Raw genomic sequence first — 23561 nt, forward strand, 5'->3', positions numbered from 1 at the left:
ATATAAAATATCTAAGGATACTGCAGCGCATGCAAATTATGTAAAAATTAAATCGGTGCTCAGATATAATGATTTTAAGTTAGCACATTAGCATTAGCTTTCACTAAATACTGTTGGCGTAGAAGGTCAGTGTTAGTAAAACAATTTTTAAGCTTTTGTAAGCGAAAATATTGTTCGTGACTAGAGGTTAGTTAGCTAGTTGTTTTTCGTTAGCAATGTCCGCTATTGCTGGTTCTGTTCTAGAGTTGATGGTGCGAGTAATATTTTAAAAATTAGAAAATTTCCGTCAACCTGAAGAATCATGAGACTCGTTATGTATAAGGGTTTCATTTGGCCAGAGACGCTTAGCTAAGACAGTTTTAAATATTTTCTCCAACATTATCCTTCAAAAAGGCTTTGGGTAATTTTCTATTTCATTAAAAAAATATTACATATACATACAATAATACAAAAATACAGACCCAAAAATGCAGACAATTGGAAATAAAGGATTTTTTTTTTTTTGCTTTTTAATTTAAGTTTCCATTATTTAGTGTATATGGAACAAACAAAACAATACTTCTTAACACACGTATTTACAGTCAACACCACAGCTGGCTCTAAAGATCGTCCATTATAAGTGAAACACGCCTCCTTATGATGACGCTGCTGCTGCTGCGGAAAGCAGGAACCGGGCGTTTCGGTTCACACAGCGGCCATCTTGGAGTCCCCAGCTGTGCCTCAACGCGTCTCTGTCCAGCTTGTTTAATCCCTGGGAGCAAAGACGGAGATCCTGCACCAGTTCGGACAAACCGTCCAGCTCTTCGCTGCTCCAAGGACCGGAAACCTGACAACCTGATGAACAGGACGATTAATTCATCACAGAAAATATACAATTAAACCCAAATATTATATAAAAATGTCATATTAACACCTAAAATGTTAACAAATGTGGAGGAACGGAGTCGTCTCTTTCAAACTTTCCCAAGCACCATATTTCAGAAATAAAAAAATACAAATTAAAATTGAAAAAAGTTTAAATTCACTATTTTATATATTTTTTATTACTGTTCTAGACTTATGAATGAAATTTAAGACTCAATGTATGAAGTTCGTCCAGCCAAGTGGCGATACATTTTCAGTTGATTGAAGCACAAAGCTAGCGAGCTAGCAAGTGTTAGCAGCTAGCTAACGCAGAACGCAGCAAAGACGTCCGAGTACCATTCAAACTTTAGCCTCAAAGAGAAAAAGTCCCACAAGAAAAACAAATACCTACATGGAATATGAACTTAAATAGTCCTGCTAAGACAAGAATTAAGACCTGTGATTAACGTATTTAAGAACAATTGTCTCAGACAACTTAAACACCAAAACTAATTTCACAAAAGAATAAATCCCCAAATTTCAATAACGTTTAACATATAAAATATAAGCTGACCTTTATTTTAGTTACACAGATCAATAAGTAATGGATCCATTTGGAATAACAAATATTCATACCTTCCTGCTCAGATTAAACTCTTAAAGAACGCTCCAAAAAAATCTAAAATATTTTCTCACCAGGTTTTCTGGTAATTAGCAAATGTAAATAATTTTGGTAATTCTAACCATCGTAAAACAAGAAAAGTTTAGTATGATTAAACTTTAGACGGCGAGAAAAGAAATGTGTAAGAAGTATGAAAATATCTGGCTTTCAATGTAAATTTAAGCTTTTAATTAAATGTTAGATTACAAAACTGTGCAGTTTGAACATCCACAACTTTTAAAGGAATTTGTACAGAAATTAAGCATTTTAAAAACACCAAAATGTTTACAAGTTTTTAATGAAAACCTACCAAAATTAACTGAAAATAAAAGCGCAAGTCATAGATTGTTTAGAAGTTTTGTGCAAATTTTCTGAGTCGGAGAAATCAAGCAGTTAATTTTATTTTAAGTGACGTAAAACGATCTCAAACAGAAGTCAACTGATGCTTCAGCTACTAAAGCTGCAATAAATCAGCTCAACGTCGCCACAAGAACCAAAGGTTTAATCTGCCATAAAAACACTTTACTGCTCATCAGCTGCTCTGTAAACTCTTTATATGCGTCTGGTTTGTGTAATTTGTGTGATTATGCAGCTGCAGAGCTTCGACCACACGCAGCTCCAGAAACTAAACCTGCACACAGTCCTGACGATTGATTGGATATTTACAAATGTGTGTAAAAAGAAGTACAGGCTGATGTCTACCTTGCAGGTTGAGAAAGGTCAGAGGTCGAGAAGCCTCTCGGACGGATGTGAGGATGCTGTGGAGGCCCGACCAGGAAACGGACGGGTTTCCTGACAGGTCCAGACTCGTCAGGGTTGGACATGAAGGCAGACACCTGACGGAAAACAGAAACAGAGCTGATGATGACGTCACATTTATACGCAAACTGAATTTAATAGACGAAAAGGAATCCGCAATAAAACTCAGAATTTCACAGATAAGAAAAGGATAAACAGGAGTCTGTCGTGTTTTGGCCTCTGCAGCTCCCGTACCCACCATTAGGAAGTTAGCTACCTGCGGCTAACCACCTCTGCTAACTCCTTAAAGTTTACATAAATCAGCAGAATCGAGAGTTGAAGGTGCTGCGAGAAAATTAAAGCACAAAAACACTCTTTACTACAATTGGGTTAAATGGAAAAGCATCAGAGCCTCTGAAGAACAAAAACAGTTAGGAATTGTAATCTCAAAAGATTAAAGGCAGAATTAAAAAAAACAAACAAACTTAGAATTGTAAGAAAAAAGTGAGTTCTAAAAAAATAAAGAATGAAAAGAAAGTAAAAGGTCAGAATTTTGAGAAAAAAGTCTGAATTATAAGAAAAAGTTTAAAAAACATAAATCCAGGAAGAAGCAGGGGGACTGCTTCTCACCCAGCAGGTCGTTGCTAGGCAACCACAGACCGAGCGAGTGAGTTGATTCCAATAACGCTGCTTAGCTAGCTGTGAGACATTTAGCAGCTCTAGCCTTTCCCCTGCCTTCATTTCCCAGAATGCTGTGCGGTTCTGGATCAGGGTTATCGATTGATATCGATCTCTATTGCGATACTGATTTATCGTCCAGCCCTACATGGGAGAGCTTCATTCACTCACAAACCTGGCCAAGATGGCGACGCTGCCGTCCGTCAGTCCGTTTCCTGCCAGACTCAGGTAGGTCAAAGGACACTCGCCCTGTAAAAACATACTGGTTTAACTGGTTTTATCGTACAGAAACGACCAGAACGTCCCAACCTGAGTGTGTTCGTACCTGGGACAGGAGTTTGGCCAGATGTTCCAGCGCCAGGTGATCAGCTGGACCCCTGCGGACGGCGGCCAGGTCCAGATGAGTGAGCGTCTGAAGGGGCAGAGTCTTCAGCACCAGCTCAAAGCCAGTGGAGCCCAGTGCATTGTGGGACAGGGACACTGATTTCAGGTGGCTCAGTCCTGAGGCATGAAGGGATTTATTGATTTTTTCCCTCACTTTCTTTCCAAATATAATAAAAAAGTTACATTATTGCATCTTTATAAATCAATCAATAAACGTTGTATTAGCCGTTCGCTAAAACTCCGTCGCAGAGTTGACCTGAATTCAAATTGAAGCTGTAAAACAAGATGGCCGACCTGGGCATGATGACGTCGCTCTGAACTACGGAAACCCAATGAGTGCAAAAATCCACATTTTCCAAAAATAATAACAAAAACCAAAATTTCAATAAAATCAATAAAAGTTGATTTAACAGTAATATTGGGTCTTTTAAAGTGAATGTTTATGTTCTAAATAAGACAATGCAGCTGATTTACAGCTTTATGTCGGCAGAATGGCCTGAAATGTCGACGTTTAGACTTTTAGCAGTGAAGGTTTACGTCAACCTACCCGTCAGCGCGGCGGCCAGCGGCAGGCGGTGCTGCTGAAGGAAGCGGGCCGTGAGCCGGCAGGCCTGCAGAGACAACCTGGACAGCAGAGGACAGCTGGACAGCAGGCAGGACAGAGACTCGGACACAGCGTCTCCGAGCGGGTTGAGGCTCAGATCGAGCTCCTCTAGGTACTACAGAGACAAAACAGACAAAATCATGACAGAAATAAGCCTCACAGAACTGAAACTAGAAGGTTTAATGGGTTCAGCAGGAGCAGATAGCCTGACTAATCAGCTAAAATCAGTTAATTATTTACCAAATGTTGTTATGTGAAGAACAGAAACGCTTGCGATAAGCATTTGAAAACCCTTGAATTTATTGTTTTATAGCCGTTATAATTAAAGTGTGATGCTATCCTGCAGTTTTAGGAATAACTGGAGCTTCTCTGTTTTAATTAAAAGCAATTAGACCATGTCGTACAAATAGTTTACATAAAAAAGCACCAGTTCCAATGGTGGATATTTTAAACTTATAACTACATTCACTTCCAATACAATACTAATATCTGAGGTTTTGTATCAGAAAAACAGCTGAATTTATTTAAAACGTTTCCTTTTTTAAAAAAAAAAATAGACATAAATGTACTGAATTACAGATTTAAATGACAAATCCATCAGTTTAGCACACTTAAATACAGCAATAGCTTCACTTCCTTATTCAAACATGTCAGAACAACTTCAATTTGCTCAGTCAGTGAAATTAGGAAAATAACAGCCAACATGAAATAAATAATACAGAAACTGACAGAAACAATAGCTTCACTTCCTTGGTCAAAAAATAACAAATGGGTCAGAAAGTGCAGTTAGGAATTCAAAATATAATGTAAAATAAATAATAAAGCACAACAGTGCTTTACAAACATGGAATTAGAACAGATGGATGTGGCACATCGTCACCCACATCTGGATTTCTTTCAATATTGGGACCGATACAGATATTAGTATCGGATCAGTGCATCTCTACTTAAAACAAGACATTTTTTACTTAATAAAAGTGAAAAAAATAATTTTATCAGTATTAAGGAATTATTGAGTTAAAAATAAGCTTCTATGTCTTGATGTCTTGTGAATCTTAATTCAACCGATCTAAGATGTTTGCAGTAGAAACTAAACTAGAAATACCGTATTTTCCGTACCATAAGGCGCACCTTCAATGAATGGCCTATTTTAAAACTTTTTTCATATATAAGGCGCATAGAATAGACGCTACAGGAGAGGCTGGAGTAACGTTATGCATCCACTAGATGGAGCTGCAGTAAAGTGAATATCAACAAAACAGTCCGACTCCGGTCGGCGAGGAGAGCCTTGATAGGCCAGGATGCGACCGGACGATGGTCACCCTTCTCCGTTCGCCCACAGCATGTTGGTGGAGATGTGGTGCTAAATGACCTGCAGACGACCTGATTCTAGACGGTCAGTAGGTAGATGGGTAGGTCAGTCAAACTTTATTAATAGATATACAAACCAGCGTTCTGACAACTATCCCAGCATGCACCGCGCGCTTCTTCTTCTTCTACAGGCGAAAATGAAGTGGGCGACTGCTTACCGTAGCTGCTAGGCCTGTTGTGGCTCAATATTGGTCCATATATAAAGAGCACCGGATTATAAGGCGCACTGTCGGCTTTTGAGGAAACTGAAGGTTTTTAGGTGCGCCTTATAGTGCGGAAAATACGGTACTCGATTTTGTGTTTTTGCAGTGTCAACTTTTGAAAGCCATCAATGCTTTTTGTTGCACAAACATGCTCTACACTGCAAAACACAAAATCTTACCAAGTATCTTTGCTCTAGTTTCTAGAGCTAATATCTTAGTGCACTTGAAACAAGATAAAACTACCTCACAAATAATGCTTCAACAAGACATAAGACTTTGTTTTAAGTCAATAATTTCTTAAAATTGCCGTACAGTAACGGAACCAGTACTTTTTCTGCCATTTTAAGGAATTATTGACTTAAAACAAGCCCCTATGTCTTACTGAAAAGTTATTTATAATTTAGTTTTATTCCAAGTGCAGTGAGATATTTGCAGCAGAAACCAGGCCAACAACGCTTGGTAAGATTTTGTGTTTTTGCAGTGTACTTTGTGTTGCTGCTTCGCTCTGAAAGTTGTGGTAATAATGTGACTAGAAATGAGGAAAGTTTACCGCGTACGCAGGACGACTCTGTCCCTCCAGCGCCTCCACAGCCTTCTCCAGCCCCTCCCCCGTTATGCCATTGGCCGAAACGTCCAGCAGCCGGAGGCGGGGCATGGTGGTCGTCGTGGCGACCAGTTCTGGAAGGAGGTCGTCATGGAGACGGTTCCCAGAGAGGCGGAGCTCGGTGAGGCTGGCCTGGAGCTTGAGGGCGCGCAGCAGAGGGTGGAGGGCGGCGGGGGCCAAACCGAGGCCGCACAGCGACACGGACTGGCCGCCGTCCTGGACCTCGCACAGCCGGGAGACGCGTCTGTCCTCGTCTGGAGGCGGAGACACGTTCGGTTACAGCAAATAAATAAGAAGCAGAAAACTCGGTGTTGCGTTACGGTCTGTGTTGCTCACCCACTGCCAGACTCTGACAAGCCTTCCTATAGCGATCAGGAAGAGGAGGGAGATCCCAGGAGCAAACTTCAGCCAAAACCTGCAATCAGTCGATCAATCAATCAATACATTTTATTTATATAGCACCTTTCAGCAGCAAGGCATTTCTGAACATTACATTTTGCTGTCGTTTCATTTATTATGTTTCAAAAGCAACTCTGAACAGCTGGTGTAGATTTAAAGGCACTCGGTGTTTCGGCTGTGCTGCAGTTTTCAGGAAGTGGTGCAGATTTGTGGTGTGTAGCAGCTGAATGCTACTTCTCCATGTTTGGTTCTGGGCATACAGATCAGAACCAGAACCAGATCAGAACTAGAACCAGAACCTGAGCCAGAGGACCTGAGGGGACTGGAAGGTTGATGCAACAGCAGCAGATCTTTAATGTATTGTGGTGCTAAACCGTTCAGTGATTTATAAACTAACAGAATTATTTTAAAGTCTATTCTCTGAGCTACAGGGAGCCAGTGTAGGGACTTTTATTTTCCTGATTTTAGTCAGAACTCCAGCAGCAGCCGGGTTCTGGATCAGCTGCAGCTGGAGGATTGATGTAAAGACGCTGCTGCAGTAATCAATGCTGCAACCACGCACTAAAGATAAATGCCTGGATGCGTTTCTCTAGATCTCAGTGAGACATTAGTCCTCTACTCCTGGAGATGTTCTTCAGGCGACAGAAGGCCGACTTTGTGACTGTCTTTATGTGGCTCTGAAGGTTCAGGTCAGAGTCCATCACCTTCGGGCCTGATAGTAATAACTGAAGCTGTGCATTGACTCCAGATCGTTCCTGTTTAGGTCCAAAGATAATAACTTCAGCTCAGATTATGGATGCAAGATATCGATTAATCAGTTTATCTAAAGTTGATTGGTTAATCTCCTTTATTTATCCCTCACCTCCTCGTTGGTGTGCAGCACAGCCAGCAGCAGGTCCTGTGGAGAGAGCAGCGCTCCTTCCTTCTGCAGCGAGAGGCGCGGCAGGAGGCCACATTTCTGGTAGTAGCGCTGAGCTGCCTGCTCACAAAGCCACGACACGGTGCAGGAGTCCGCCTCGCTGCAAATAAAACCCAGCATGATGGCGTTAACTGGGGGGAAAAAAATCACCCAAAACCCTCCAGGTTTGAAGCCAGGGCTTCTGCAGCACAAACCTCTGCAGAACTGGGATGAGGAAGACATCTTCTTGCACTTTGACCCTCATCCTGATTGGTGGAGGCAGTGATGCTGGTATGGGAGCAGCAGGAGTCAGAGGCTAAAATGTACAAAGGAACCAGGAAGAGACTCAAATTTACCTTCAAATACGACATCAGGAACGATTTAATTACAGTCCGTGCTTTAATTCACAGCAAATTTCATTTTAAAGACACTTTGAAAAGAAAAAGGAATCAAACTAAATACAGACTTTCCAAGTCAAAATGAATCAGTTCCAACCCAGAATATAAAGTCAGAAAAAGTTTCATTAGCCAGGAAAACTGACTTCAGAGAAACACCAAAGCCGCCATCTTGAATCATGTTTTAGTCCACAAAAAAACAACAACAAAGAAAAATCCACAAGAAATAATGCAGTTAAACTTCTTTATGCCATTTTTTGGGGGGAGAAAAGCAACAATTGACTGAACGCCTCACTAAGGAAGAAACATTTACACTTTGTGTCAGTGCTGTATAAATAAATAGCATTTAGTGGAAGTTGGTGTCTGGCGTCTCACCTGAAAGTGCAGCAGTGGAGGAGCTTCAGGCCTCACGTCTTCGTCGTCTGGAACGGAGGGGCTGCTTGACCTGCTGACCTCTCGTGTGCCCAGCCTCACCATCCCTGGCATCTGAGTCATCTTGACCTGGTGAGGCTTCAGCGAGCCGTTCTTCCTCTGAGAGAGCCCCCTGCTGGACGAGCTCGACACAGCGCCTAGAGGAAGAGAGCCCAATGGGGATCAAACAATTTATCGTGATTAATCACAATAAATCGATTACTGAAAAAATTTTTTCTTTGCACTTTAGGTATACTTTCCAATTTAAAAAGCAATTAAATTGTTTATTTGCATGTTATTAATGTAATTCTAATATCGTATAAACAAGACTTAAATGAAAAGTCTGCAGAATTGACCAGTTTTTAAGAAGATGTATCCATTAATCGTCAGAATAGTCGATTAATCGATTAATCGATAACTAAAATAATTGGTATCAGCTGCGTTTGAGCCGTAGGAAAGTGAAACTGGGAGAGAAACTGGGATTAAGAACTGAAATCTAAGCGGTTACCTCTGCAGGACGACTCTGCGCTCAGATGATTCTGACTTCTAGCCGATGACGAAGCCGCTTCCTCCCGTCTCGGTTCGTTAAAATCGATTCGAAGCCGCCTCTTCTTCTTCGGCTGCATCTCACCCAGATCGTCTTCCAACCAGTCGTCCGCCAGATACTCGTCCTCCGGAACCAGAGCGGACAAAACGGTCGGCGCGCTGGAGAACTGCGGCTGCGAAAGAGCCTGACGAAGAGTTTTGGCGCTGCCCAGGCTGCGGATGGCGCTGTGGTACTCGTCTCGTTGGAAGACGCACGGCGCGGGGGCCTCCCTGGTGCTTTCGGTCCTGAGCGGCTCCTGGGCTGAGGGATTCTCCTTCTGACTCGGAGCGGCTGGGACGGCGTGTCTGGGACGGACGGGGCGGAGAGGACTGACCGGGCTGTCGGAGTCGCTGCTGTCTGAGCTGCAGCTGGACGTCTGAACCACACAGACAGACTCCGGTTTACTTTTCTCTATTTCACAAAAAAAAAAAAAAAACAACTCTAATGTTGTCTTTGCAAACATTACCCCGTATAAAACAGAGCCCTCGGTGCCTCTGGCTCTGTGTTGCTTCGACGTGCCGCTGCTCGGCCGCTGCCTGGGGCTGGATCTGTCCTGGTTTGACGAAGAGCGCCCTCCGGTGGCCAGGAGGGGCTCTGAGTTCTCTGCATCAAACAGCTGGCTGTCCTGCAGGGCATCAAACGGCTTGGCTGCAGCCGGAGCAGCAGGAACTGTGATGGAAAGAAAATAAAAGTATTTAGCAGTGTGTTGTTTTAAAGGTGACCTTAGACTTTAGAATAGGTCCATGGTGAAGCAAAGCATGTTCATTACAAAATCATTCTTGGATTACGAGATTTTAATCTGGTAATTTCGGCCTGTTTTCAGTCGTTTTAGGGCCTCTTGTAGGCCTCTTTAGGGCCCCCAACTCAACATTTACCCTCGCACGTAAAAATGGCTGCAAACAGATAAGCAATTATACAATCAAACATCTTTGAAAAGCAGAAGTGGAACCTCCTGCACAACCAACAGAATGCAGGAAGTGGTTTCAGAATGGTAAGTCACCAAAACACTCGTCTTTCCCAGCAGCCATTACAGAGCGCCTAGAGTGGTAAAACCAGCTGACCAAAAGTGCTGGAGCTCAGATTGGGTTGCTAGGTAACGGGCAGAGTTCCGCTCGGGTTGCTAGGTAACGGCTCACCTCCTCCTGCGGCCGACTTCCTCAGCAGCTTCTCCGTGCAGAGACATTCCTGCCTGGTCTCCTCGTCCAGCTCCGTCCTGTACGTCCTCTGCCAGTGACGCAGCGTGTCCATCGGAGTCTCACCCTGAAGGGACGGAAACAACTAAACTCACGAGAAGAAAATATCCTGACTGGTTGCCACATTTTGTTTTGTTGGTGAGCATTAATAACCCCGTTGGTGGTGGCAGCATCATGCTCCAAAATGGCTGCCTCCAAAACTGGGACTCAATATTAAACTGAACTTAATTGTAATGTTGTCATATCTCACATCATCAAGCAAATGGAAATTATTGAGCCAATTTTAATTTATCATGCGATTAATTGATCTATTGTTCAGTGTGACAGGTTTACGCATCATGACTGTCCAAAAGTAAAAAAGTGCAAAAAAATGCAAAGAAACCATAAAAAGTTCACACAAAAAAAATAAAATCAGAACCAACATATTTTTTCCAACATGCTGCCAATTCCAGAATTGCACACCACACTTTTCAGATTTATTTTTGCAAAAAATGTGAAAAACTATTGATAACTTTCCTTTCATTTCACATTTATGCACCAATTTGTGCGGCTTAAAATCCTAATAAAACACATCAAAGTTATCTTTAAGTTCCAAAATGTGAAAAAGTTTGAGACGGAAATTTTTTCCAGGTTTATTTGCAACATGTGGAAACCTTTTGGAACAACTTGATGCTGCTGCACCCAAACATTCATCTCCCTGTGAGAGCGGCAATTCTTGAAAAGCTTAAGTAAAACTTGGCGGTTTGTATTAGAAATACATCAGAAGCAAATTAAAGTTGACCTTTTGAAACCTTGGTTAAGCTGATCATTTCTGATCTACATGATTTAACAACATCAAGTGCTAAAAACCACAGACTAGTAAATCGTCTCCACCGCAGCGCCGACGTTCCTGTCAGATCTGAGTCGATGGCGGCGGTTCAAAGATCTGCAGCTCGATTAATTACCAAAATACTCAAAAGCATTAAACATATAATCAAATTAAAAGTGACGGAAAAGTGCATTTAGTCGTATTTTCTATCTGTTATCCACAGTGGAAAATATTTCAACTGTTAGTCTGGATTAATGCAGAAGTTCAGCTACAGCAGCAAATAAAACAAAACATCATCTGACAAGCTGCTAAGAAGAGAAACCAGATAAGTGTGAAAACCACGAACATCGGGTCTGAAATAAAACCAACGTTGCAGAGTCAGCTGCTTCAAAAAAGAAAACAATAAAGCTCAAATTTATAGGAAATGTTTTCTACAAGCTGCAGAATTAGACGACGTGATCTGAGCCACGTCGTCTCAGGGTTATCGTCAGGGGTAAGAAAGGCAAAGAAAAGTTTCCCGAACCGGACAGTTAGCGGGTCACCCGTTAGCTGACATCTGCCACTCATACTTAGCGTCGCTCTAACACTGTGTGTTAAAACAATGTAATCTAGTTGAAACGTTTTCCAAATGAGTAAAAACTAAGCAAACAATGTTGCTTCACCTTCTCCTCTGCAAGTCTGACACCTGAAGCTGGATCAACATCCTCCTCTTTCCGTGGATCACAGGTCGGCTCCGCTTCCATGTATTTATTAGTATTTAGCATCGTTTGTGTTACAAAGGCTTCGCTGCTTTAGTGGTTTAAGTTTGCGCTGGTTTTGTGCGACGCGCACATGATGCGCATTGGAGAGATGCGCACTTACAGGTCAGGTGCAGGGATAGTTTTGTGCTACCTTATAATCTGTCGGACATTTTTTTCTCTGCACAATTTGTTAATAATAAAGAGGGATAATAAAAATATACAATAACTTTTCTTTTATTTAAAGGAAAATCTCACAGTGCGTCCAGCAGCTGCAATAATCCACACTGTCACTTGTGGGAAATTTAAAATCACACAGAAAAGCTAAGAAAGGGAATCAAACTTAAAACTAAACTAAGAGCTTCTGATCACATAATAGCAATTACCCATAGCTGCCATGGTAATAATTACTGATAACTATTGTGAATAGTCCCTAACATTAATATTATTAGACGGCATGTAATCATATGTATTATTGTTATAAAGGCTGAGCCAAGAAAAGTAGCCCTTCGTGTTGTAAAAGAAAGAAAGAAAGGAAGGAAGGAAGGAAGGAAGGAAGGAAGGAAGGAAGGAAGGAAGGAAGGAAGGAAGGAAGGAAGGAAGGAAGGAAGGAAGGAAGGAAGGAAGGAAGGAAGGAAGGAAGGAAGGAAGGAAGGAAGGAAGGAAGGAAGGAAGGAAGGAAGGAAGGAAGGAAGGAAGGAAGGAAGGAAGGAAGGAAGGAAGGAAGGAAGGAAGGAAGGAAGGAAGGAAGGAAGGAAGGAAGGAAGGCTCTTTAAGAGGAGTTTGTTTTAGACATTTTTCTAAAACAAAATCTTCAAACTTTTATTTACTTTCCCTAAACTGGAAAACGGCGAAATCAGTTTCCTGCAGGAGCCCTGCCCCCACATGTTGCTGTCAACACCCTGAACCTGCTTTTATCACGTCTGCAGCTGCGTTTTCATTTTTCCATGAACGATTCAGAGCATCCTCCTTCTTTTTCATGAAAGAAAAAGAAAACGCAAACCTTTGCGTTTCGGATCGTGACGGAGGCGCCTCGCTCCACCAGCAGCCGAGCCACTTTGAAATTTCCGCATGCGAGTGCGTCGTGCAGCGGGGTCACGCCCTCACAGAGCGGGCCGCCGGGGTCGTTGATGTTAGCGCCGCGGTCCAGAAGCACGGCTACGATGCCTGGGGAAAAACAACAACAAAAAAACAAAACAGGAACGACATGAACCCAGCGGATCATTTTCCACAAAATAAAAATAGATAATTGAACCAGAAAAACAGCAGGTTACCATGGTGACCGTGGTTGCAGGACTCGTGCAGCGGAGTCCAGCCGCAGTAATCCCTGGGATTCACCGGGTGACCCTGAAACACAAACAGCTCAAAGATACTCCGCGTTTTAACTTCAAATCTTTAAGAAAAGAAGATGGAAGAGTAGAAGGAAGGAAAATGAGAATGAATGAATGAATGAATGAATGAATGAATGAATGAATGAATGAATGAATGAATGAATGAATGAATGAAAGAAAGAACAAACGAACGAACAGATGAAAGCATTTGGTTTGCTCACCTGCTCCAGCAGGTACAGGACCTGCCTCAGGTCTCCATCGATGCTCGCTCTGTGCAGAGACGTCTCTCCTTTCTCGTTCCTCTTGTTCCACTGCAGCACAGAGGGTCAAAGGTGAAAGGTCACAGGTTAAAACTGAAAATGTCTGAACCGAGATATTAAAAATGGCCGCTTGTGCCACTCACCCTCCCTCTCTTCCTTCTTCCTGACACCATCTTGTCGTAACCGTCCAGATCGTCGTCTGCAGAAAAACCAAACAGGATCAATTAATCAACTGATTGATTGATTGATTGTTGTTCTCTCTCGGTTCTGATGAACGCCGCCGTACCCGAGTCTGACAGAACCACGTCGCTGTCATCCAGAGCTTCGCTGTTCTCCATCTCCTCCTCTTCCTCCTCCTCTCCCTCACTCCCCTCGGGGTCCCAGCTCTCCGCCGCGCAGAGCCGCTGCAGCCGCGCCTCCAACGCATCATCGCTCGCCACGCCGCGCCGCCGCCGGGACGCCAGCCAGAGCCGCAGCGCCCGCTTCTGCAGGAACGAGAGCCGGCTTCCATCAACAGCTCCCACAGAGGAGGCCTGTGATGCTGCCATCAGCAACAACACACTGGAAACTACAGTTTATCGATTTAATTAGCTTCTCCAAGGCTGAATAAATCGCTCTGCTCTGCTGGGGCCACTTCACCAGCTCACCTGCAGCCGGGCCTGGCCTGACGCCTCAGCACAGCTGGCGGCCGAGCTGTAGCTGCTCTCCACGTCCTCACAGCTGCAGCCGCTCTCCTCCTGGGCGGCGCCGATGTTCAGCCACGTGCTGCACTCCTGCGACACGGAAAACAATCAACACTGCAGCCTTAACTGCTCCCCTCCTTTTGTTACTCCATTTGTTACGACTGGCTCAGGGTCGTAACAGAAACAGTCGTCCTTGCTGCGGTTAAAGTGCATACAAATGAATATTTATTAACAAAAACGACAATGGATTGTGGATATCAGTATCACTGGTGTAATGCAAAGGCTTGGATGAGTTGTATGAGTGCATATGGAAGTGTTGAAGTGCCAAAACAAAGACAAACTCAAAAGTGCAAAAGGAATAGTCGGTCTTATCAACAGACTATTCTGGCGATTAGTCAAGTAATCGGAATGAACTTTTGTCATGAATTTTTCATTTATCCACTTAAACGTATTTTATGCAATATTTGAAATATAACAAAAATGCAAACAATTCATTTTGTTTTTAGATAATAAAACTGTACTTTCTATAATGCAATAACTATGATGATGTGTCAGAGTCGTAGTCTGGCTCAAAACAAAAATAAAGGGAGGAGTAAGTTTCTGCTAAATAAATGAGAAAATGTTTTTGAAAAAATAAGGAAATTTTTAAATTTGAACATTAAAAAATTTGAGACAAACTTTTTGTTCTAGATTTTTCCAGAAAAATCTTTGAAATTTCAGAATTCCAAAAGTTGAAAATTCAGAAGACAAAACAGAATTTTTGTTTTGTTTTTTTTTTAATTTCTGAGTTGCAAAAGTTGAAAATTTTCACATTTTGAAACTCGGACATGTCGTTTTTGTAGAAAATTTCTGAAAGAAAATTTTTTTTCTAGGTTTCTTCCCACAAAAAAATGTGACTGTTCAAACTCAGAAATTTCTTTTTTCTACACAATTGTATTAAATTTTTTTTTAGGAAATGTAGTCTCTCTTTTCCCCCATAATCAATATGCAAAAAGCTCAACACTTTCTGCTCGACTTTACAGCAATACAGCATAGGACTGATCTGTTTATTATTTGATAAAGCGATTAATAACTGGATAGCAAAATGATATTTGAACAGAAATTAAACCATTTGAAGCTAAATCTGCCACTGGAGGAGAAATATTTGTACAGAAAAATTAGTTTTTTTTCTATCTTATATGCAAAGTGTATAGATTTTGTACAGTTTTGACCTAATTACAGCTGATTGCCTTGTTACTTCAGCACTGTTCTAGCCTGTACACTCCACTTAGTTAACGATTATTTCAGTAATCGGTTCATGACGTCGTTCCTGATGATGTCCTGCGACTTAATGCTCCTGTTCATTTAATTTGTTTGATTTTCAGTGAGCTGAAGTCCAGAAGATGCAGCAGCGTGCTGCTCATCGGCACCTCGGCGGCGTTGCCGCGGCGCAGCGCCAGCTCCTTCCTGTAGTGCTCCACGGCCTGGCGGTGCTGCCTCAGGTCGGTGTGGGTCGCAGCCAGGGAGACGTGGATGACGGCCAGCTCCCGACCCGGCTTCCCCAAAGCCTCCGCAGCCGTCAGCTGAGCCGCAAAACAAAAACAAACGCAGAGAAAGTCGGCAGGGAGAGTTCACAGGCGAAGATGTTGATGCTTCTCGATATGGATTACAAATAAAATCTCCTATTTTTTTTTAAATAACAGATCGGTTTTTTTTAGCTAAATAAAACTGACAGTATTTTCAAAAAGTGTTTTTTTAATTCAAGCATTCTTTCTGTGAGTTTTCTGGAGTATTAGGCTGTAAGAATTGTTGTTTAATTACGAGAATAAAGACGCAGTTTTACCAGAAAATGTCTTAAAATTACAAGAAAAAAGTTGTTATAATGTATAACAAGTGGCGTTATGAAGAGCTGGTGACCAGCTCATCCAGTCAGTGTGGATCTTAATTAAAAAATAACTTTATAAAATTACAAGACAAAATTCGCCTTAATCAGAAAACATCTTCAGTTATGAGGATCTGACATGAGCAGCTCAGGTTTGTGTGGCTCTTTTTGTTTTAAAGTCCCTCTACTGATATGATGTGTTAAAAGATTAAGTATTAAGTTTTATTTGTAAAATTTACACCAAAGTATAACTTCACAAGATGCTCAACATTCCTCATTTTAATTTTTTGTTATTTTCAGTGTTTGTTATAAAATTGCTACTTTATTATCCCAATATTTTGACTTTATTCTGGTAATACAACTTTATTCTTGTATTAGTGCAACTATAATATGGTAACAATATGACTGTAGTATTAATACGACTTTATTCTGGTAATATTATGACTTCATGATCAAAATAAAACCTTTTTGAGCCTGGTCCTAATATTTAATCGTAGAGTTGACCTGAATTCAAAGTCCAAATAAACAGAAGCTGTGAAACAAGATGGCCGCCCTTCAGAACTGGTGGGAAAAAAAAAATCCAGATTTTCCAAAAAGTTAAATCTCCAAACACCAAAAGTGAAATAAGTAATTGGAACGGATTTATGGCCCAGTTTGACGTCTCACCTGAGCACGATAGGCGTCCAGAGCTTTGCTGTAGCAGCCCACTTTGCAGCACAGATCCCCCAGCTGCTCGGTCAGCTCCACAGCCTGGTGAGAGCTGGGTCTGCTGCCCTGATCCTCCGACAGCTTCTCCTCCAGCCTACACCCCTTATCAGCTGCAGAATATTGAAATAAAAGCAACTGCCTTACAAAAACAAAGCCAGAAACAAGGCAGGAGATGATTTCTCACCGTATTTGAAAGCTTTCTTCACGGCCATTTTGTCCGCCGGCTGCTGCGAGCCGAGAAGCAGGGCTTTCTTCAGAGATCGTCGGGCTGCCACGAAGTCGCCCAGAGAAAGCTGAACCTGTTGATTCCAGTTAAATTAAACTAAGAATGGAAACATTTCCAATAACTGACATAATTTAAAACGGTAATTAATGAGGAACTGCGCTGTGCATTTATAAAACAACGCAGAATATTGTAATTATGTGAACAACATCCTTGGTTTTTGTGTATATGAATCAGTTTCTGAGCCTTTCAAATTGATAAGAAACTGTGGATAAAGCAGGAGGTTAAACCGCCAGTTTGGTGATATTTCACATATTTAAAAACAAAAAACTAATCAATACTTATTGATAAACTGCTATGAAACACTTGTATTGTGATAAAGCTTTCAGCCATATTGTCCAGCCCTGTTTACATAATCACAATACAATAATCTTTGAATGAAAGTTTGAAAAAACTAAAACTACTACTACAACTAACAATAACTAATCAAAAACTAAACAATATTTAAATAATAATTAATAAAAACTAGTAAACTAACTGAATTAGACAAAAAAAGTAGCAGCGAAATAAAACTAAACTAAAATGAAATAAACTTGTTTCGGACCTTGCCGATGCAGTGGAAGCACTCGCTCTCGCTGAACTTGTCCTTCATTTTCCGGGCGCAGTCCTTGGCCTGCTCCAGGCAGCGCACGGCGCTGGACGGCTCGCCGTTGCGGAAGAAGATGTTGCCCAGGTTGAAGTTCGCCCGGTACAGATCCTCCAGCAGCTGGCTCTTCCTTCAGACAAACACCAGGTTAAGCAACGATGCACAACATCGGCAATCAGTGGAGCGTGAAATACTAAATTAATGACGAAACTTCCTGACTTATAAGACATTTCAATCGGGACAATTTGATCAATTCATCAAAATTATTGTTTTGGCAGATTTAACTTTGTTGCTCTTTTCTAAAATGAAATTACTAAAGTATTTCCAAAAAGTGGCTTTTATTCATATCTGAGTTGTACGACAGAGAATTAGACCAAAACTACAAGAATTTTAGTTAAGTTACAAGAAAATATGATCAGATTAAGTATTTCTATTAAGTATTATCTATAAAACCAAAGTATCACTTCAAAAGATGCTCAATAACCCAATAATATTTTATTACTACTTTATTCTCATGTTATCTCGACTCTATTGTCGTAGGACTGCACTTTCATAATATTACAACTTTATTCTCCCCATTAAAAAATCTTCGCCTGCTGCTGATTTTCTGTCACGGAGTTGATATGAATTCAAAGCAGAAGCAGTAAACAAAATGGCCGCCATGTGCTGACATCACTCCGCTGGTCCAGCTGATGTCAGATAAATGAACCATCTGCTTGTTCTTACTCTGCGATGAAAACGCTCCGTCGGATGAACTCGCTGCAGCGTTTTTGCTCCCCCAGATGATCACACACCAGACCCAAGTTCAGGAAGAGACGAGCCTTCATCTCTCTGATCTCTCGCTCAGGCACCGTCCCTAAAAATATTAAATAATTACATAATCTACAGAAAATCATTCAACATCACTCACTAATCAACTAAACAAAAACGACACGCACCGCCTAGGCGTTCATCCACGACAGCCAAGCTCTTCCTGAAAGCGTCCTCTGCTTGCTTTAAGCTGCTTTTTGATTGGTCGGATTCATACCGGAACAGGAAGGTTCGACCAATGGTGGCCAGCGCTCTCTGCTCCTCTGCATGATCCCCGACAGAGCGGGCCAGGTCCAGGTGACAACGCTGGTGCTGGAGAGCAAAACGTCTCACACTTCCTTATGCAGAAACATTACCCTTAACCTACAACTCCAGAATCAGAGTTAAAGGCGACGAATGTAGGGATGGAAGTTATCAATTAATGAGTAAATCGACTAGCAATGAATTGATAAGCGGCTATTTTCTTAAAAACTTAAGATTTTCTCTTGTATCAGAAGGACTGACCATCTTTCCATAACATATGGCGGCTAAACTACAACGCTAAAAGAAGGTCTAAGCGGACGTCATCAGTTAATCGATTGAAACTGATTTTAATCTAATTGATCATTAATGACACAAGGCTTTTTTGTACGGAAAACCAACCTTTAAAGCGGCTTCGATTTTTCCCGTCTCAGCGTAGCACTCTCCTATTTTGCGGTTTGCTACAGCCCGTCCAATCACGTCATTCAGCGCTTCAGAGAGCGCCAGCTCCTGCTGGTGCTCCCTAATGGCGCCCTCATAGTCACCTGAGGTGCAAAATAAACCCAATAAGACAAACTGAAACAAGGAACCATGAATCCAAGAAGGGCTGAAACAATTAATCGATCATTGGAATAATTTTCAACTAATCTGTTAATCGATTAATCGCTAAGTGGAGCATACAGACTCTAAAAATGGCCATTTTCTGAAAAATAACACATTCAGAGAAATGATTAAGCCAACATATATGTACCGTATATATTTCTGATATGAAAACCTTAATTTTCTGTAATTATGTTCTCCCCCAGACTCACGTAGCATGTTTAGCTTCACCTGGTTAAAAGTCTGTAAAATAAAATCTTTTTGCTGTACATTTATTAATAAAAAAAAAGCCATGTTATTGCAATTGAAGCAAAAAAATATCTGCAAAATGTGCCAATGTTTTAATCCAATTAATTATCAAAATAACTGACAGAATAATAAATGACTAGAACTGTTAGCTGCAGCCCTGAGTAAAATGTATCGTCGCAAAGATGCTCAGAAGTTACAGAAGAGTTTGAAGTAAGACGTAAAGTATGAAATAAGTAAAATTAAAACCAAAAATACTGTTAATATATGGGTGAAACTGAATAAATTACAGTATTTTGAAAAGTCACTTAATTTCAGTAATTCCAAATTAAGTTTATTGGTCATTTTTGTACAACAAATAAGGGATTTGGCTGCAACTCCCCTTTGCCTCTCAATGTTCAGACATTTGGAAATCAAATATTTAAATTTGGTAGAGATTAAAACTGAATTTTTTAACGTAGATGTGTACTCAGTGTTATTACAAAAGAATTAAATTCAGCTAGGTAAACTTTTACACAATATCGTCTGATTAAACCAGTTTCAAAAGTTTGTTTTTATTAATTTTGATGATTCTTCCTTACAGCTCATGAGCACAAATTCAGTTTTTCAGAAAATATGATTACATAAGAAGAAGAAAGGATTTTAAAGCAGAAATGTCCTCAATACAAAGTTCATTCATTTACTGCTTCAGAATCCAGACAAGGCTGCTAGTGCACCTTTTGACGTCACACTTTTTCCTTCCACTAAACTTTTCATCAAATTAATGCAGCAGTCTGAAATGGTCACAACATAGTGTTTATGTATTTAAAAACTATTTTTGTCACTATTTAGTAGAATGTTAAGTGTAAACATGTCTCACCAGTCCTGGACAGCAATTCTCCGAGCTGGTTGCAGATGTTAGCCTCTTCCTTCAAGTTTCTGTTAGCCTGAGCTTTGCTTTTTGCTTTCTGCAGCTCTGATGAAACACAAACAACAACAGCGCGGAGGTTAGCATCCTCCTTCAAAACTAGCAGGGAAAACACGTAAACAAAGAGATACTTGCGTTTAATTTCCCGAGAGGAGCTCATCTTTGTTTAGCTAGCGGCAGACCTGCAGCTGGGAGGAAACGACAACTTTAGCTTCGCGCTGGTTTCTTAAAGGATAAACCGAACAACCTTTAGCTCATTTTAACTGCCGCTTGTCTGCGCGTTCAACATTCATGGTCGGTTTGGGTGTCGGATTAAAAAAAGCAACTATTTACTGTAATCATCTTAGTAAACATCCCCGACATTTGGCTCAAAATACGCAATAAGTTTCACAGTTCCCCGCCAGGAAGACGATAACCAATGACAGCGATGGTTAATTTACCCGGAGTTTTGTCTGCAAGGCACAGTCCCGCTATCTGAAACATCGAACAGGACAGCTCCACAAAACTCAATTTTCAACTACATCTTTTTAGCTTAGAGGTTTATTTACGTATTTCTCAGAAAATATAGCGTAAAAATTATAATGCGTCAACGTCATGAAAAATAATATTTCTTTCTGAGTAAAAGTCAGTCTAACAGTCAAAACTCAGGGTGAAATTAACGCGTTAAAGTCGAGACTCTTTCCTAACACACAAAATGACGGGCAGAAAGTTCATACCTGAATCCGGTACAGACTAAGAAGGAGCCTAAACATGGCCTAAACCAGAATCAAATTTAAATTTCAATTATAGCTTCAGTTTTTAGTCTGTTTTTCTTAAGTGCTTCAACACAACGTGACAATTTTAAATATATACATGTTTTTTATTTTTATTTTTATCTCAGCATTCAAGTTAGAACAGATTTGGAAAATATTAAACATGTTATGGCCACACTTGTATGTTTTTTATTTATATTTTAAATATCGCAAAGTGCGCAAAGATGTATAGTTTTTTTATTACTCATTATAGATTGCTTGCTTTCTTTCTCCGTTTCTTTTTTGTAAAAAGAAACGTAGCTTGAGCATTTAATTAAATGTGGTGAAACAATAAGCACATAAAATCGACATCAATGTTTTAGTTTCTTACTACTTTTGTATCTACTATTATTGAGTAAATGTGGAGTTGGCGCCCCCTTGTGTTCTGCCCAGTACGTGCACTGCAGCTGGTTGTGATTATGAAGTTGTTTTATGATTTTAAACTTTTAACAATTATTTTGTTAAAATAAAAGGTTGTGACACTTTCTAAATAGAAATCTGACCTGCATTTTATTATTTCTAGCTCACAGCTAAAATAGAACCTGAACTAAATGTTGCTATGTTGAACAGAGATTTAATAAAATACAGATTTAATTAAGAAAACATTAATTCTGCTAGGAAATTCTGTTTGTTTTGTTTTTTTATATTACTGAAACTTGTTTCATATCCCTTTTTGACATTGTAAGACTTCCGTAATATTGCTTATGTGAATATTTAACAAATTATTTCTTTATTGCATTGCGGCACTTTTGGCATTCCGTACATTTTTCTTTTATAGTTTTGAAGAATGGATGGAAATGTAAAATTTAGCTAAATTCTGAGAATAAAGTTTCCATTAAATATTTATTTCAAAAGTGTCAAAGAATGAAAATTGAAGTTAATTTACGACTACGGATTATCTATTTATGTACAGTTTTAAATGATCGACATCATATAAGCATTTAAGTATTTATTTGCTTCTTTATTGAGTTACACTTTGCATAGATATATAAATTTATACACAATGTTTTTTTTTTTTTAAATGTGGTTAAAAAATTATTTCCTTATCGCATTGCATTGTTGCTCTTTTGGCATTCCGTACTTTCTTTTAGCTTTCAAATATTTCTGAGTGGAAATGTAAAATTTTGCTCTGGAAATAAATATTTCGATAAAATAATTATTTTATTATTATTATTTCTAGCTCACAGCTAATATATATATATATATATATATATATATATATATATATATATATATATATTATATATATATGTATTTTTTCCAAAGACCTACTTTAAACCAGCACAACAAAGTCCTGATGTCTAAATAACGACTCTCGTGAGTCTTTGGGTAATCTGTGAACCTTGTATTTGCTCGGTCAGTGACACTTGTGTAAATAAGGACCTGCAAATCTGAAAAACAAATAATGCTTAAGATTATTTAGACCAATTTTTAGACTGACGTAGGTGGAGTTAACCCAAATTCATGATCTTATAATCCAGCTGTGCGGTCTGGAAAGGGGGACACATGGCCAGGCGGATGATGACGTCAGCGCTTTTTTTGACTGGCGTTTGCAGCTGAACGGCACGTTTTGGTGGACAAAACGTGCCGTTTAAATATATCTTGTTGCTTATAAACAAATTGAGTTTTTCTGTTGACTGGATTAAATAAATTAGCAGAGGGGGAGTAATTAGTTACAATTCCTTGAGGAGCCTTTTCGGAAAAAATTACTTTTAGGAGTATTTTTTAATACGCCGTAATTTTTACTTTTAGTTGAGTAATTTCACTATGAAGTTACTTTAGTAAATTGTTTAAATACTCTGCCCACTGTGAGTAACTTCACTGAATGAAGAAGCAGCTTGTTCTAACCAAAATGTCACCACAGAAGCACACAGCTGCAGTTTTACAGGTTCCTTTATCGCTGCAGGTCCTGCTCAACGTTTTGACAGCAGCTGCATTTCCATCGACCATAAAATCGCACAAATTGGAATCACAGATTCATGGAAACACATCAATTTAAAAAAAACAAACACATTTTTTAATAAAATTTGGGATGAGGTGGTTTGGTTTATTTCACAAAACTAAGGGAAACAGTTTTTTTGCAACACATGAATCACATGATCAACACAAGATGTTACTACTGGCAGAAACAAAGAAGAAGACATCAACAGGAAGTAGGAGGATGATGGCACAGCGTAAACAAACTTTACGTAAACAAACTTATTCACATATTTTATTTATAGCATTTTTTGATTAAAAAGTTTTGGATTTTTTGGCTGTACTGAAATTATTGTATTTTGCAAAACTGTAATAGGAACACTTTTTCGCATCATGCGAGTCACATGATCAACAACCAGATGTCACTACTGGCGGAAATGACAAAGATGATGACAGGAAGTGGTTGGAGGATGATGGCACTGCATATTTTTTAACGACTTATTACATGAACAAACTTATTCACATGTGATTTTGAAAGTTTTCATATTTAATGGAAATTGTGAAAATATGTTTTTTCAGCAGTTTTCCGTACAACTATAGTATAAAAATATTACGTACTCAGCTGAGTTTACGTTACAAATGTGCGCAAAACTTTGTCGATATTCCACTAATGCCGCAAAATCTATTGCTAATTAGAATTTAAAAAATACAATTAAAATCACACATAAATAACTTTGTTCAGGTAATAAATCATTAAACATGCTGCGCCATAAGCCTCCAACTACTTCCTGTCATCTTCCTTGCCGTTTTCACCAGTAGTAACAT

At 39.9% G+C, this 23561-nt stretch overlaps 1 protein-coding gene across 3 annotated transcripts in view; it reads right to left on the bottom strand.

The window, feature by feature from the left end:
- Positions 1 to 23561, bottom strand: part of tonsl (tonsoku-like, DNA repair protein) — a 26890-nt gene continuing 3329 nt past the window's right edge. For all 3 annotated transcript variants that reach the window (XM_008399888.3, XM_008399885.3, XM_008399886.3), the window contains exons 2-29: positions 20164 to 20216; positions 19981 to 20076; positions 18678 to 18820; positions 18164 to 18347; positions 17952 to 18081; positions 17184 to 17355; positions 16541 to 16655; positions 16315 to 16466; positions 15197 to 15349; positions 13752 to 13877; positions 13391 to 13589; positions 13248 to 13303; positions 13066 to 13155; positions 12788 to 12860; positions 12517 to 12680; positions 9912 to 10035; positions 9242 to 9444; positions 8698 to 9151; positions 8154 to 8347; positions 7599 to 7699; positions 7348 to 7504; positions 6423 to 6501; positions 6033 to 6340; positions 3852 to 4023; positions 3246 to 3421; positions 3096 to 3169; positions 2207 to 2340; positions 1 to 834 (exon numbers count right to left, since the gene is read on the bottom strand). In XM_008399888.3, the coding sequence (XP_008398110.2) occupies positions 635 to 834; positions 2207 to 2340; positions 3096 to 3169; positions 3246 to 3421; positions 3852 to 4023; positions 6033 to 6340; positions 6423 to 6501; positions 7348 to 7504; positions 7599 to 7699; positions 8154 to 8347; positions 8698 to 9151; positions 9242 to 9444; positions 9912 to 10035; positions 12517 to 12680; positions 12788 to 12860; positions 13066 to 13155; positions 13248 to 13303; positions 13391 to 13589; positions 13752 to 13877; positions 15197 to 15349; positions 16315 to 16466; positions 16541 to 16655; positions 17184 to 17355; positions 17952 to 18081; positions 18164 to 18347; positions 18678 to 18820; positions 19981 to 20076; positions 20164 to 20188 (4254 nt within the window). In that variant the 5' untranslated portion in view covers positions 20189 to 20216 and the 3' untranslated portion in view covers positions 1 to 634. The remainder of the gene's footprint in view (positions 835 to 2206; positions 2341 to 3095; positions 3170 to 3245; positions 3422 to 3851; positions 4024 to 6032; positions 6341 to 6422; positions 6502 to 7347; positions 7505 to 7598; positions 7700 to 8153; positions 8348 to 8697; positions 9152 to 9241; positions 9445 to 9911; positions 10036 to 12516; positions 12681 to 12787; positions 12861 to 13065; positions 13156 to 13247; positions 13304 to 13390; positions 13590 to 13751; positions 13878 to 15196; positions 15350 to 16314; positions 16467 to 16540; positions 16656 to 17183; positions 17356 to 17951; positions 18082 to 18163; positions 18348 to 18677; positions 18821 to 19980; positions 20077 to 20163; positions 20217 to 23561) is intronic.

The sequence above is a fragment of the Poecilia reticulata genome, chromosome 22 (genome assembly GCF_904066995.2).
Source record: "Poecilia reticulata chromosome 22, P_reticulata-male-v2, whole genome shotgun sequence".
In the NCBI taxonomy this organism is placed as follows: domain Eukaryota; kingdom Metazoa; phylum Chordata; class Actinopteri; order Cyprinodontiformes; family Poeciliidae; genus Poecilia; species Poecilia reticulata.